The 14,501-nt window shown below is 53.1% G+C and overlaps 1 protein-coding gene across 3 annotated transcripts; it reads left to right on the top strand.

The window, feature by feature from the left end:
* Positions 1–412: 412 nt before the first annotated feature.
* CCAR2 (cell cycle and apoptosis regulator 2) lies at positions 413–14,437 on the top strand. 3 transcript variants are annotated; one of them, XM_026518999.3, is made up of 21 exons: positions 413–642; positions 1,502–1,598; positions 1,871–1,962; positions 2,381–2,472; positions 2,672–2,786; positions 2,955–3,084; positions 3,269–3,365; positions 6,931–7,050; positions 8,899–9,121; positions 9,210–9,323; positions 9,676–9,839; positions 10,292–10,463; positions 10,551–10,781; positions 10,890–11,111; positions 11,651–11,795; positions 11,910–11,992; positions 12,395–12,541; positions 12,684–12,795; positions 12,898–13,086; positions 13,245–13,450; positions 13,629–14,437. In XM_026518999.3, exons 2-21 carry the CDS (start codon positions 1,541–1,543, stop codon positions 13,671–13,673), a joined length of 2,757 nt encoding a protein of 918 aa, XP_026374784.1. In that variant the 5' UTR covers positions 413–642; positions 1,502–1,540; the 3' UTR covers positions 13,674–14,437. The 3 variants fall into 3 exon arrangements, with proteins under 3 accessions (XP_026374784.1, XP_044247121.1, XP_057166187.1); XM_044391186.3 differs by having other exon boundaries at positions 429–642; positions 11,913–11,992; XM_057310204.1 differs by lacking the exon at positions 413–642 and adding an exon at positions 1,130–1,215.
* The last annotated feature ends 64 nt before the right edge of the window (positions 14,438–14,501 follow it).

The following is a 14,501-nucleotide window of genomic DNA, read 5'->3' as shown; positions in this document are numbered from 1 at the left end:
GTAAATGTCTACCAAAAAATTGTGGTGGTTTATTTATTACAGCACTAGGTTCCTAGCTCTTTGCTAATTGAAAAAGGGGGAAGGTGTGTGGGGGGGCGGGGGCGGGAGGTGTGTGTGCTGTCAGCGGAAGGGCCGGGCTAGGGATGAAGTCATTGGCTTGAGTCAGACAGGAATGTCTCCTAGAAACGGTCACTGATCAGGCACCCTCTTCCTTCAGTCAGGAGGGGCTATTTCCCTTGCGGCTGCAGCCCTGGGGTCTGCCAGAGTGAGGCCAGGTGCCGGGTGGTAGGTGCTCTCTTCTATTTAGGGGTCCAGTTCCTGCTGTCTTTGGACCAGGAACCAATGCTCTAAAGCCTACTTTTCTAATGGGACAGTTAAGCGGGGACACCGCCGAGGCCCAGCTTCCTAACGCGCATCCGATCGGGGAAGGCGCACTTCCGTTCCACAGTTGGAGCGGGATGGCAGGCCGGCGTGGGGGAAGGGAGAAGTCGGTGGAGAGGAGGGAGGGACCATATCCGGGAGAGTGGCAGCTTCCGACCAGTGGTCGCGCTTCCGGAGAGGCGCTTCCGGTGGTGGCGGCAGCAGCGGCTGTGGTGGTTCCGGGTGTCTTTGTCCCCCCGGTGTCGCGGCCCTGGCCCGCAGGTGGGTTGGGGGGCCCCCCGCTGCCCCTCTGCCCCTTCGCCCCTCCCCCGGCCGAGGGGCTGCGAGGGCCGGGCAGCAAAGATGCACGGGGCGCGGAAGGGGCCGAGCCCCCCTTCGGACTGCAAGTCCCGTCTCCCTGGCAACGGCCTCGGCCCTGGGGGCGGGCGGGAGGAGGAGAAACCGCGCGCCTTCGTCCTCCCACGGTGGCCCCGCCGCGGTCCGGCCCGGGAGGCCCGGTGCCGGCGGCTGCTGAGGCGGGAGCGGAGGCCCCAGGGAACACGGGAGCAGGAGGGCGGGCGGGCGCGCTGCCGGATTCGCGTTCGGCGGGGCCACGGGGCTACCTTCCCACCAGCCCGTCCGGGGAACAACGGGCCGGGCTTCCGGGGAGAGGGCCCACACCTTCTCTTCTCCGGCACCAGCCTCCTCCATTTTTCCGGGCCTTGCGTGGAGCATTTTGGCGGATGTATTTGAATGAATGAATGTCACTGGGGGCCTTTCCAATCCCCCACTCTCCCCAAGCATCTGCGGGTGGTGTGGCATCGTGAGAAGAGCGCTAAGTTGTTGGCGACCTGGGTGCGAGTCTCAGTTTTGTCACTAACTGGTGATGTGACCCTGGGCAAGTCTCAGTCTCTGTGAGCTCCAGTTTCCTCTTCTTTACAATAGCTTGACAGTATCACCCACCACTAACTTACTGTAAGGGCAAACAGGAACAATGTAATTTTTGCATTTCCTGCTCTTTATGTTCTCTCCATGTCCTCCATTCATTCTGCGAACCCTTCATTAAGATCCTCAGTTAGTTTTTGGGGGTCGATGGAGAATTTCCCTCTGAGCTGTTAACTTCTTTCTTTTCCAATTAAAGGTTTTTTTTCTAAGACTCTGAAAGAGGACAGCATTCCCAATGTCCCAGTTTAAGCGCCAGCGGATCAACCCGCTTCCAGGGGGACGCAACTTCTCAGGTGATCACCTTTATCCCTATTTGGCCTCATACTGGGTATTATGTGCTTTGGATTAGTCTTTTAAAATGTGGCTTTTGGGGTTTCCCTGGTGGAGTGCAATTTGCTGCCAACGTTTCATAGGAAAATAGGAGATGAGCACAGTGGGGGCAAGTGAAACCCTGTGGAGGAATTGCTTGGAGTCTTTGCCCTTTGGGTCTACCATATCTTCTGTCTGACTCTAGTGCTCAAAATGGTAGATGCAGGTCCTAGAGATTGCCTCTCTGTCCACATAGGCGCAGCTTCAACATCTCTTCTGGGTCCTCCTCCTGGTTTGCTCACTCCTCCTGTGGCCACAGACCTGTCCCAAAATGCCAGGCACCTTCAGGTAGGTTGGGCATTTTTTCTAGTGAGTTTCAGCGCTTGAGACTGCCACAGCATGCAGGGGTGTCTGGTGCGTTCATTCTTGCATCGCTGTGTTCATCCTCCTGGTGCTCCTGGGACGGGATGGAGGTGACTAGACATCTGACTGGGGAGTCCTAAGTTCTGGCTCTAGGGAAATCTTTCGGGTGCTTCTTGGAATTAAAGAACTGGAAATCCTAGAAGAAGCTTGTGACCTAAGAATCAGTGTGATCTCTTCCTCCTCCTTGCAGCAGATAATGACTGTTACACGTGTGTGCCTCCTTCCTGTGAATCTTGATGCCATACTTTGTTGAAGCTGGCTGGGGTTTGGCTGGAGATGAGATGCTAACGGCAGAGCGTGGACAAATGCTCTGTTACTTTCAGACTGCACTATTCTCTTACAGGGTGGGGAGAAGCAGCGGGTCTTCACTGGCATTGTTACCAGCTTGCATGACTACTTCGGGGTGGTGGATGAAGAGGTCTTTTTTCAGCTAAGGTAGGCTTGAGGTCAGTCCCTTGAATGCTTGTTGAATTCAGTTCTGTCACCGTGCTGGTGGGGCCCCTCTGAAGCCATTGCTTTGCTGTTTTTATGCAAGGTGTGCGAAATCTTGATGGGCAGGGCCTCCTAGGGGCAGTCAAGGTGGCTTGGCCAGGGTCTCTCTCCTGACTGGGTCTCTTGGCTTGTGTGCTGGCAGTGTGGTGAAGGGCCGGCTGCCCCAGCTGGGTGAGAAGGTGCTGGTGAAGGCTGCATACAACCCAGGCCAGGCAGTGCCCTGGAATGCTGTCAAGGTGCAAACGCTCTCCAACCAGGTATTCGTCTTTCCGGCGTGTGCATTGGAAAGGGGAGGGAGGGAAGCCCCAGTGCCCTGAAAGCTGGGCAAAAACTTTACTTTTGTCGAGGGGCGGGGCTGCATCTTTCCAAGATAGTGAGCAAATCAGCCTCCGGATGCCCTGAATTTCCTGGTTACTGTCCTGCAGCCCCTGCTGAAGTCCCCAGCACCTCCCCTTCTCCATGTGGCAGCCCTGGGCCAGAAGCAAGGGATTCTGGGAGCTCAGCCCCAGCTGATCTTCCAGCCTCACCGGATTCCCCCGCTCTTTCCTCAGAAGCGTGCGTACCAGTGGCATGGATGTTGGGGTGTGGCTTTATGGGGGTACTCTGGATGAATGGGCCTGTAACTCTCAGGTGGTTGCTCTCAGAATAGAAGTGGGTACTGCTGTCACTGGAGGAAAGGGACAGGGAAGTTGGGCAGATATGTAGGGTTTTTGAGTCACCAGCCATTTCTTCTCTGTAGCTCTCAGTCTCTTCCAAACATCCCACACACTTCATCTGAGCCACCTGAACAGATTTCCTGCTCGGGGCCCTCACGGTCGATTGGATCAAGGCCGAAGGTAAGAGAATGATCAAACAGGGAAGATATTTTATTTGTCTCTAGGAGCAGTGTCTCTTTGCCACCCCTACACCAACATTCTCTTTCTGCAACTAGATCCTGGGCCCTTTCCCCTGAAATAGGCCGACACGCTGAGATGTATATGCGAATATTAGAACTTTATAAACTGGTTCAGCAAGCAGGGATTTGATACAGTTTGTCTTTCAAAATGCCATATTGAATTTTATAATTTGCTCTTTTATTTCTAGTCCTTAAGACTGAAATGCCAAAAATCAAAACTATCCAGAAATAGTAATTGTCCAAAACATGTAGCTTTGCAGCGTATGTTTTAATTTCTAGTATAAAACGTTTCTTTCTATACATTGTACGCATCAGTGTAGCATTAGAATCTGTGGGGTTGCACTCTGCCCAGTAGTCCAGGCCCGTGCCTGGAACGTGTAGATAGCTTCCTGGCCCATGTGTAGCCGGCATGGTGGATTTGGGACTTTGGGGGTGTTCTAGGCCATCCTGTATCCTCTGAGAGTTTTGGGTACTGCCGGGAGCATGCTGCCTAGTCTCTCCAGCTGACGTGTTCCTTCTCTTGCCTTACTCTCCTCCTAAAACGTTTTGCTTATATCTCTAGGAGTTAAGCTCGGGATTAGTTTGCTTAAGGCTGGTTTTAGTTCTTCTGTCGGTCCTCATTTTAATTTTTTATTAGGGAAAATTGCAGATATAAGCAAAGCAAACAGAAAAGGATGATGAACCCTCATGTACCCACCCCCTAGCTTCAATAAGTATCAACATCTTCCATTCTTTTTCATCTCTCCCTCCATCTATCTACTCCCTGCCTTGTACTTGGTGGTGGTGGTGGTGGTTTTTTTTAAGATTAAAAATTTTATCGCAAATAGTGTATAGGTTGAAATGCACAAATCTCAGCCGGGCAATTTTGACATGGAAAATTGCACATAGCCCTCACCCCAGTTACGATCTAAAACATCACTCCAGAAAATTCTCTCATGTTCAGGTTCTTTTTTGAAGTGAGAACTGTACTGATAAGGAAACAACCCCCTATTTCCAGATGCCAGTAGATTATTTCATGACGAGGGCTGAGAACGAAATCCAGTGTGAACTCTTAGAAGGAGCGTGGAGTAACTCCGAGAACAAGTTAGGCAAAGGGAGGCAGCTAGTCTGCTGAAGCTGGTGTTTGTTCCCTTGGGCTAGGTCATTAGGAATTCTGACTAGGAGAATGGTTCTGTGGTCTGGGATTGTTGTCCACCGTGCCTCCACTACTTCAAACACCTTGTTCTGTTCTCAAATCACCGGTATATGCTCTGCGTACACCTACACCCCTTGTCCTGTGCGTCTTCCTGGTCTTCAGTTTCCAAGGACTTTCCACCTCTCACATCCTGTGAGCTTATTAAAGGCATCATCACCGAATCACAGCCAGTGTCCTGAGGGATAGTGTAGCCCGGGTGGAAATCAGTGGTTGCTATTGACTTTCTGCTCTAGGTTCATATTCAGTCTTTCTGTACAGTCACGTGTATTTGATTGTCCCGGACATGCCAAGCCCTGTGCAAGGCTTGCGTTACATTACTTTGGCCATAGTGCTTTGGTGTCATGGCTCCCAGAGAAAGGAGACGTTCGCGCCGGCTGGGAGGTACCACCGTCAGTCAGTACAGAGAATCTGCGAAGTAGGAAAGGGGGCAGTTGGAGTTAGGTCACTCTGGGAGAACAACAATTTACAAAGGAGTCTAGCTACTTGAGTGTTTTGGCCGGAAGCCAAGTTTTATTTTGAATTTCAGTCTTTGGGACGGAGGTAACAGTGTCTCCGTTCAACTGCCGGTACTGAACTGCTGAGGTTTTTGGACAGGCGTGTCCAGTGGGATGCCATCTCAGTCTCCTGCTGAGGTTCCCGAGATGTCTCCCACTGGTACTGCTTCTCATGTGTTCCTGCCGAGTCCCAATAAGGAGAGAAAACTGGCCATTGAATTCCAGGCTTCAGTGGGACATCCACTGGCACTAGGGTGGACAGCATTTACTGAAGAGTTCACTCCAGTTGTGGGCGAGCTGAAGACAGCTGTCAGAATGACTGTTAGAAGCGTGGAAGCGCTGACATCCCGGAAAGGCGAGAGTGGAAGGCAGCTTTTGGATGGAGACGCTAATAAACCGGGAAATGGGCCAGGCAGATAGAGAAGAGATGAAAAACTTTGTGTTAAAGGTAATGAATGTAGATGTCCAGGGCTGGAATGACAAGGGCAATGAGGCAGGCGGGTCTGAAAGGAAGAGCAGAGGCCTTCTGGTAAATAGACTGTGGTCAGCGCCGTACCTGGGCCGGAAGAACTGACAGGTGATTTTATTTCTCTTGTGAGACATGGGGGTTTTCCCTTAACAGTCTGGCACTTTATAATGGTCTGAAGGTTTTTCCTTTCCATTTTTACTTATTGAACTCCTAACATGGTTATACTGTAAGTAATTTATCATAGAAACGTAAGAAGTAGTGCGTGCTATTATGTAGCTAAGTACTATAAAAATGTCTCGCTCCTTCTTTCCCTTTACAGGTAACCATTCTTAAAGACCTTTAGAAAATAATTTTGAAAAGAGAAATTACTGCTACTTTTTTTTGGTCTGTGTTCTTTTGTGGTCTTTATATACGAGCGTACTTTTTATAATTTAATTTTTTAACTTTAGAGTCCAAATTATTTTTTACGTTGTGATTACAGTGATTAAACGTTTCTTCCATACTGCAGTGTAGTCCTCGTGACTGTTTTAATGGCTGTGTGATGATCGTGTTTGTTTTCTATAAAAGTTCAGGTGTTACTGGATATGGATGTGGTTTTCTTACTCTCGGCTTGAATTTTTTCCACTATTTATCATCTCTGTTTTTCTTTTGAATTAACTTCCTTGGGATAATATTTTCAAGAGTGGAATTATTGGATCAAAGGGTTTGAGTGTTTTTATGACTTCAATGTGTATTGCTAAGGGCTTGTTACAAGAACTGTCTCTTAAAACTTCCTTCATAGAATCCTTTGCATGGCACCATATATGTGTCTCATGTTAAAAATGAGTTAAAAATCTTTTCTCATTTCAAAAAATTATATGTTAGCTGTAAATTTTAAAGTTCAGAAAAATACAAAAAAGAAAATTATTCATAAGCTTTACCAGTCAGAGGCGTCCATCATTAATTCTTTCTTTTTAAGATTTTTTTTTTTAAGTCATTTCTGCACCCGCTGTGGGGCTCGAACTCACAACCTTGAGATCAAGAGTCACATGCTCCACTGACTGAGCCAGCCAGGCACGCCAGTACTTTATTTTTTAGTCTTTTAAAGCTTTTTTTGCACAGTTGAGGCACTACTGTATACATACTGTCGTGTACTAGTCTTTCTGCTCACCGTGGGTCTGTTACAAGTATTTAAATATCCATTTTACTAACCTTATAACAATGTGTTATACGGCTGTTAGCAGTGGCTTCTTGATCCATTTCTTTGATGTCGGGGATTCCGGTTGTTACCAGTTCTCTTAGGCCAGTATGCACTGAACCTTAACGTGACAGTGTGGTTTCTTCCTCCTGGTGGCGGATCAACCCCCAGCGATGACTATGACTCCAGGAAACGCAAACAGCGGGCTGGCGGAGAGCCTTGGGGAGCCAAGAAACCGAGGCACGACCTGCCTCCTTACCGGGTCCATCTCACTCCCTATACTGTGGACAGGTGAGCCGCGAGGCCGGGCTGGGGCAGGAGGCTTGCAGCTGCTAACAGTTTCTTGTGTAGATGACACACAGTCTACAAGAGCAGGAGCGTGTGTACGGGGTCATGTGCCTAGGACCTTTTGGTTTGTTTCTTTTTTTTTTTAAAGATTTTATTTATTCGACAGAGATAGAGACAGCCAGCGAGAGAGGGAACACAAGCAGGGGAGTGGGAGAGGAAGAAGCAGGCTCATAGCGGAGGAGCCTGATGTGGGGCTTGATCCCATAACGCCGGGATCACGCCCTGAGCCGAAGGCAGATGCTTAACTGCTGTGCCACCCAGGCGCCCCTTTGGTTTGTTTCTTAATGCGACAGTTTTTAATTTCCATATCTCAAATTTTGACCAGCATAGCACCACTGACATGGGTGTCTTGATAGAGCTCTGGTGATTCGATCATCAGAACTAAGAATGCCAGGCTATCGTTAAGGCTTACCCATCAAAACCCAGGTACCCAGTACCATTTCTGACTCAGGCACAAAGTATAGCTCCTAAGCACCTTGGGACTCGTTCTCCAGGGCACTTTGGAATCATTTTCAGAGCGCTCTAGCTCCTGCGAGGACCCCGGCCCACAAGCTTACCTATCTCACTTAGGAACTGATTGACTTAGAGGCAGAGGAGTGACTCCACATTCATCCAGCAGTGAGAGGCAGGGCTCCAGCCACCGCCCCGGTAGCAAAGTTCACCTAAGCCCGAGCTGAGGTGAGGGGGCAGCCTCCCGGCACCTGTTCCTCGAGGTGGAAGGGAAAGAGGCCTGTCACTGCCCTTCCTGGCATCACTGGTTCTTCTCCGTGGGGCTGGGCAGGGCCTCTCCTGTGTTCCCTGCTGAGCCACCTGCCTCCCAAGGTTCATGTCCTCACAGGACATCACGGAGAGGGGTGCACGTAGAGCCTCCTCCCGTCAGTCAGAACGTGACTGCTGATAGCCACGTGCACACAACTGTCTTTTTGAATATCTACGGAAGCCTCTTGTACTTATGTTTGATATTTTGCTTTTTCACTCAATGTGTCTTAGAATTTATTCCATGTTAACGTTGGTTAGATTGATCTCATTCTTTTCAGCACCTACACAATAGTCCACTGAATGGATAGACCGTTTATTTCACCAGTTCTCTATTTCCATGTTTTAATCATCCTAAGTAGTGTTGTCATAAACATCCTTCTACAGACGTCTGTGTGGAAGGTGCTAGTACTTTACTGAGGTCAGTTCCTAGAAATGGAGTAGCTGCTCCAAGGGTCTGACTTTAAACTCGGACATCCACTGCCAGTTCTCTCAAAGAGGCTGTGTCAGTTGCCTTCTCGCCCATGGGGCTTGAAGTGCTCACTGCCCCACGCTGCTGCCAGCGCTGTGTTACCAAACTTTGCGATCCTTGTCAGTGTCTTAGGCAAAAAGTGATAAGCCAATTTGCATTTCTTTAAGTATAAGTGAGACTGAGCATACGTTCACGGGCTTTTAAGTCTCCTTTCTTTTTCTGGTTAAGTACCGGTTGATGTCCGTTTTCCTAGTTTTCTCTCAGACTCGTAAACCTTCTTGTGAACCTTTTAATAGTTTGTGGGCTCCTCTTCGATCAAGACCGCCTTAGCTGTCACATACTACAAGTGTGTTTCTGTTTTTTCTTTCCCACTTCGACTTGACTTTGCCATTAGAGGCTGAAACGTTTTAGTGGTCAAATCTCATCCATCTTTTTTTCAGAGATGTTTTCCTTCCCAGATTAGAAAATAATTTGCCCTTTTTTCCCAAGTCTTTCATGGTTCCATATTTTAAAAAATAATTTGGTCTTTGCTCAGTCTGGATCCCCTTGCTTTCCTCCTCCAGCCCCAACTGTGACTTCTTAGAGCTCCAGCGCCGCTACCGCAGCCTCCTGGTGCCCTCCGATTTTCTGGCTGTGTGTCTGAGCTGGCTGCCGGCCTTCCCTCTGAGCCAGCCCTTTTCCCTCCACCCTCCAAGCCGCATCCAGGTGTCTTCTGAGAAGGAGCCAGCTCCAGATGCTGGTGCTGAGCCCATCCCTGCAGACGGTGACCCCGCTTACAGTTCCAAGGTGAGCGGGCTGGGGTCCTGCCCGCTTTGTGCCGTGGTTGGAGGCTGAGAAAGCTCTCGAGCATGTCCTCCGTGCCACCCCTGCCCAGGTCCTGCTGCTCTCTTCCCCGGGACTGGAGGAGTTGTACCGTTGCTGCATGCTCTTTGTGGATGACCTGGCTGAGCCGAGGGAGACGCCAGAACATCCTCTGAAGCAGATTAAGGTGAGAGCTGGAGTCCAGGAGGCAGGAGGCAGTCGTGGGTGATGGATGGCCAGGCCCTGTCAGGTTTTCAGCAGCTTGGCTCCTGTTCATGAGCTCGTAGAAACAAGGAGCCCCGAGCTGAAATAGCGCTTATTTCACCAGAAGGACAGCATGGCTCAGGATGTTCTCATCAGAAAAAGTTATGTGGCTAGTTCCCGTTCACGGGTAGAGAAATCCACCCTCCCCTGCTTCTGAACCCACGTGGAGGACTCTTTACCACATCCTGCTGCTCTCATTCCCCAGGGGTGGGCTGCTTCGTGGTGAGAGATCCAGGGAATTGTTTTTTTTTTTTATCTTGGATCCATTTTTGCAGTTTTTGCTGAGCCGGAAAGAAGAAGAGGCAGTGCTGGTTGGGGGTGAGTGGTCTCCCTCTCTGGACGGCCTCGACCCCAAGGGTGACCCGCAGGTGCTCGTCCGCACTGCCATCCGCTCTGCGAAAGCCCAGACGGGCATTGACTTGAGCGCCTGCACCAAGTGGTGAGTAGCCGCCCCAGGCTTGTCTGTGTGGGGCCCGTTGTACTGGCGAGACTGTTGAGGAGGTCAGTTCCTGTGCCTTTCTGACCTGGGAGTGCTCTTCTCTTCCCCAGTCCTACCTCCTCCCTCCCTCCAGCCCTCGCAGATGGTCGTCTTGGTCATGAGCACGAGTAGGGATGCGTATGGGTGTGGGGGGCCAGCCGACCCTCCAAGGCTCGTCCCATGCGACCCCCAGCCACATTTAGTGGTCCTTGGTGCTGGGAGCACTGGGTAGTCATTGTCTGCTTACTCGTGTCGAACCATTGATGAACCATTTCTTGAGGACTCAGTCTCTTGTTTCGTGTGCTCAGAGCTGCGTGTGCAGTAGGTGCTCATTCAGTGTTGACTGGAAGCGGAAGCACCTGCTTGTGAAGGTTGTGGGTCAGTCCTTCCCTTTTCCCTTCTGCTGCGAGCAGGTGGCGCTTTGCGGAGTTTCAGTACCTGCAGCCGGGCCCCCCGCGGCGGCTCCAGACAGTGGTGGTGCACCTGCCCGACATCTGGACCATCATGCCTACTTTAGAAGAGTGGGAGGCCCTGTGCCAGCAGAAGGCCGCAGAGGCAGCTCCCGCGCCCCAAGAGGCGTCCGGGGTAAGGCCGAGCCTTGCAGACCAGTGGGCAGAGTAGGTGCCCTGACCTCCGGACCCAGCTGGTCACAGCTCTCGGCTTTTGTCGCAGGAAGCAGAGCCTCCGGAGCAGGCAGCTGATGCCTCCGAGTCTGTAGCAGACACCTCTAAACAGAATGCAGAGAATCCGGAGGCCACGGCACAGCCGGAAATGGATACCGATCTCCCAGAGGCCCCTCCACCCCCCCTAGAACCTGCCGTCATGGCACGCCCGGGCTGTGTCAACCTGTCCCTCCATAGTATTGTGGAGGACCGGAGGCCAAAAGAAAGGATCTCTTTTGAAGTAGGTGTAGGAGTCTGGGGAGGCTGTGCAGTAGGCCGCACGGGATGGCAGGGCTTGAACATTCCCTTCTTCCCGCTGCTCATGGGCCTCTGCTGCCTCTTCCACAAGGTGATGGTGTTGGCTGAGCTGTTTCTGGAGATGTTGCAGAGGGATTTTGGCTATAGGATTTATAAGATGCTGCTGAGCCTTCCTGAAAAAGTGGTGGCCCTGCCTGAACCTGAGAAGGAGGAGTCGGCCAAAGAAGAAGAAACAGTCAAGGAAGACGCTGCCAAGGAGCCCAAGGACGAGGTACAGAGTGAGGGCGCAGCTGCCGAGTCAGACGCCCCTCCGGTGAGTACCTCTGCCGTGCGCACGGGCACCAGGGCTGCGCGCTGCGTGCTGGGGGCCCCGCGGGGCTCTGTTACTGCTCCCCTCCCTGCCTGCCCGCTCCTCATCCCCCTGCCTCACGGCCGCATAGCTAGGACGTGGTGTGTGAGGACAGGGGAAGCGGGCCCGGAAGTGCGGCCGACGCGCTGCGGCGGCACGGAAGCCTCCGTTCATTGTGCCATGAGGACAGGTGTTTGGGCTACTCGGTGGTTAACTCGAACACTCCTTTTTCTTAACGCTTTCTAAAGCATGTGGGTCTATCTCTTGCCTAAATACTATTGAGTAAACGTAACTTCTGAGGGACTGAGATCGACTCCTGAAGAGAATCCCAGGTGCCTGGGAACCGCCCCTGGCTCGCTCTGAGCCCCACGTCCTGGAACGCAGTAAATGAGACTGTAGCTAGAACCCTTCCCGCGGTGCCCGAACACGGTCGGTGCGCAGGTGTTGGCTCTTATCGTTGTTAGCAGTTACAGGTGACCGTTTTCATCTTGGTTTGCTTCCAGAAGGAAGATGGGCTTTTGCCCAAACCTCCGTCTTCCGGCGGAGAGGAGGAAGAGAAACCCCGGGGTGAGGCATCCGAGGACCTCTGTGAGATGGCCCTTGACCCAGAGCTGCTCCTCCTGAGGGATGACGGCGAAGAGGAGTTCGGTATGTGCCGGCCTTGTGCAGCGGCCGCCGGCTCTGTAGCTGGTGCTCTCTTGTCACTGCTGTGCGTCTGGGCCCGGGGGTCCCTGCTCCACGCTCATCTCAGGCTTCCTGTAGCAGGAGCCAAGCTGGAGGATTCGGAGGTCCGGTCGGTTGCCTCGAACCAATCAGAGATGGAGTTCTCTTCTCTTCAGGACATGGTGAGACCTCTTTCCTGCTGCCCCGCGCCACTGACGGTGAAGCTTAGCAGGGCCTCTGACTCAGCGCTGGGGGAGGGAGACTCTACTGTAGGACTTCTGGCACCCTCTGACTGACAAGAGACAAAATGTGGTTCTTGGCTCGCGGAGCGGGACTTTCCTAGGATCCAGGACACTTCAGTGTCTCCACCTGGGTGCATCCGAGTGGGGTGTCTCACGCAGGTGCGCACTCGGCTCCTCCGTGTGTGTGACAGCCCCCGGCGTGGAGGTGGCCCGGGGTCCTGTCTCCAGCTGGAAGGGGTGCCTGGGTGTGATCATGTCTGCTTCTCAGAGGGCTACATTCCAGGTGATCTCACTGTCGAGAGAACTCTTCGTAAATCTTGTTCGTCCTTGTTTCTCTTGCAGCCCAAGGAGCTGGACCCCTCTGCTGTGCTCCCTTTGGACTGTCTTCTTGCTTTTGTCTTCTTTGACGCCAACTGGTGTGGCTACTTGCATCGGCGAGACTTGGAGAGGATCTTGCTCACCCTTGGGCTGCGGCTCAGTGCAGAGCAGGTGCCGGCCCCCTGGCGTCCGTGCGCGTACCGGGCCCCCGTGGGTAGCTCGGGATACGCCGTAGTTCCAGGTGCCGGTGCGTCACGGGGCAGGAGCTCGCGCCTTCTCATCAGGGGCTGTCTTGGGTGCGTGTGTTCTCCAGGCCAAACAGCTGGTCAGCAGGGTGGTGACCCAGAACATCTGCCAGTACCGGAGCCTTCAGTACAGCCGCCAGGAGGGCACGGACGGAGGGCTGCCCGAGGAGGTGCTCTTCGGTGCGTCCCGCCGCCCTGCCGCCTTCCAGGGAGGATGGGCAGGGCGGGCTGCTTTCTCCTCCTGAGACCCTCTCCTCGAGTCGTCTTCATGGCCCCTTCTAGGAAACCTGGACCTGCTACCTCCTTCCGGGAAAAGCGCGAAGCCGGGCGCCGCCTCCACGGAACACAAAGGCCTGGTGTCCCACAACGGCAGCCTGATCAACGTGGGGAACCTGTTGCAGCGTGCAGAGCAGCAGGACAGCGGGCGGCTCTACCTGGAGAACAAGATCCACACACTGGAACTGAAGCTGGGTGAGTGGCCTGTGGCCGCAGGGACCTGGCCCGGATGGGATGCACAGACGCGTGTACTTGGAGACTAAGAGGGATCCCGCTCCTCGCGCTGCAGGCTTCTTGCCCTGGGCCGCGATGCTTAACTTAGCAGCAGTCTTTCTGCCATCTGCCCCCACCAGAGGAGAGCCATAACCGGTTCTCGGCCACGGAGGTCACAAACAAGACACTGGCGGCGGAGATGCAGGAGCTGCGGAGCCGGCTGGCCGAGGCCGAGGAGACGGCGCGGACGGCTGAGCGCCAGAAGAACCAGCTGCAGCGGCTGCTCCAGGAGTTCCGGAGGCGCCTGACCCCTCTGCAGCTGGAGATGCAGCGGATGGTTGAGAAGGTGAGCCTCCCCCGGGAGAGCTGGTCGGCCCGGCGACCTGTCGGGAAGCCCGGCCACCGTGTCCGTGCCTCCTGGCCCCGCCTGGGTTCGCCGCGGCTGCGGCCTGGTCTCCCAGAGAGGAGTATCGGTGGGCCTCCCATCTTGGCCCTTCCTCCTCGAGTCCTCATTCTCATTCTAGGCGGACAGCTGGGTAGAGAAGGAGGAGCCAGCACCTAGCAACTGAGGGGCCTGGTGCAGGAGCTGCCCTGTGAGGTCAGCGATGGAGCCTGCTGACGTTAGAGCCCTTTTGGTTCCAGAAAGAAGCTGGAGCAGGACCTGGGAGCCATAGGCAGGGGTGGCTGACCCCTGTGCTTAGCCTCCGTAGAGGAGCTCAGGCCGTCAGGGTGGGGTCTGTGCTGTGTGGGACGGATGAGTGGGGGAACCCCGGCTCCACTGACAACTAAATCCAACGCCTTCTGCACCCCTCGAATGTCATTCTGCCCTCCACCGTGGTATTTCTCCTGGGGCCCTTTAGTCTCGTGCTTTCTCCTGTCCTCTTCCAGTTTAGAATAAGACGGGAGGAAAAGGCTTTTCAAGTATGTCATAAGGTCTGATGCCAATAAACCGAAGAAACAGCCGTGGAGTCTGGCGGGGGTTAAGAGCCCTTCCTCTGGACGGCACAAATCCTGCTGGGTACAGGAGCAGGTTCTTGGGGGAAGGGTCTCCCTTGGCCATCGCAGGAATGGAGTCCGTGCTAGCGAACTCTTGGTGTTGGGCTGTGTCTGCCAGAGAGCACTGTGTTCCAGCCACCCCAGACTTGCCAGAAGAAACCAGCACCTCCCCGTGTTCAGAATGTGGTATTGGCTCTGGCCCAGCCTTTTTCCCTGTTGCCCCATAAGTCTCGCCTCTTTCCATAATCCGTGGTTTCAGTTTGACTTTGTACATAAAGTTGGTTTTTTTTTTTTTTTTTGGCTTTTTGTTTTTTAAATAAACCAAAGTCAAAAACAAGCCACGTGTCCTCCATAGCTCTTCCCTTCCTCCTCTTCTAGGTCGTCCTGTGCTGCCCCTTTCC

Source organism: Ursus arctos, unplaced genomic scaffold, assembly GCF_023065955.2.
Source record: "Ursus arctos isolate Adak ecotype North America unplaced genomic scaffold, UrsArc2.0 scaffold_11, whole genome shotgun sequence".
Taxonomy (NCBI): domain Eukaryota; kingdom Metazoa; phylum Chordata; class Mammalia; order Carnivora; family Ursidae; genus Ursus; species Ursus arctos.
This window is presented reverse-complemented; position numbering and strand designations above follow the sequence as displayed.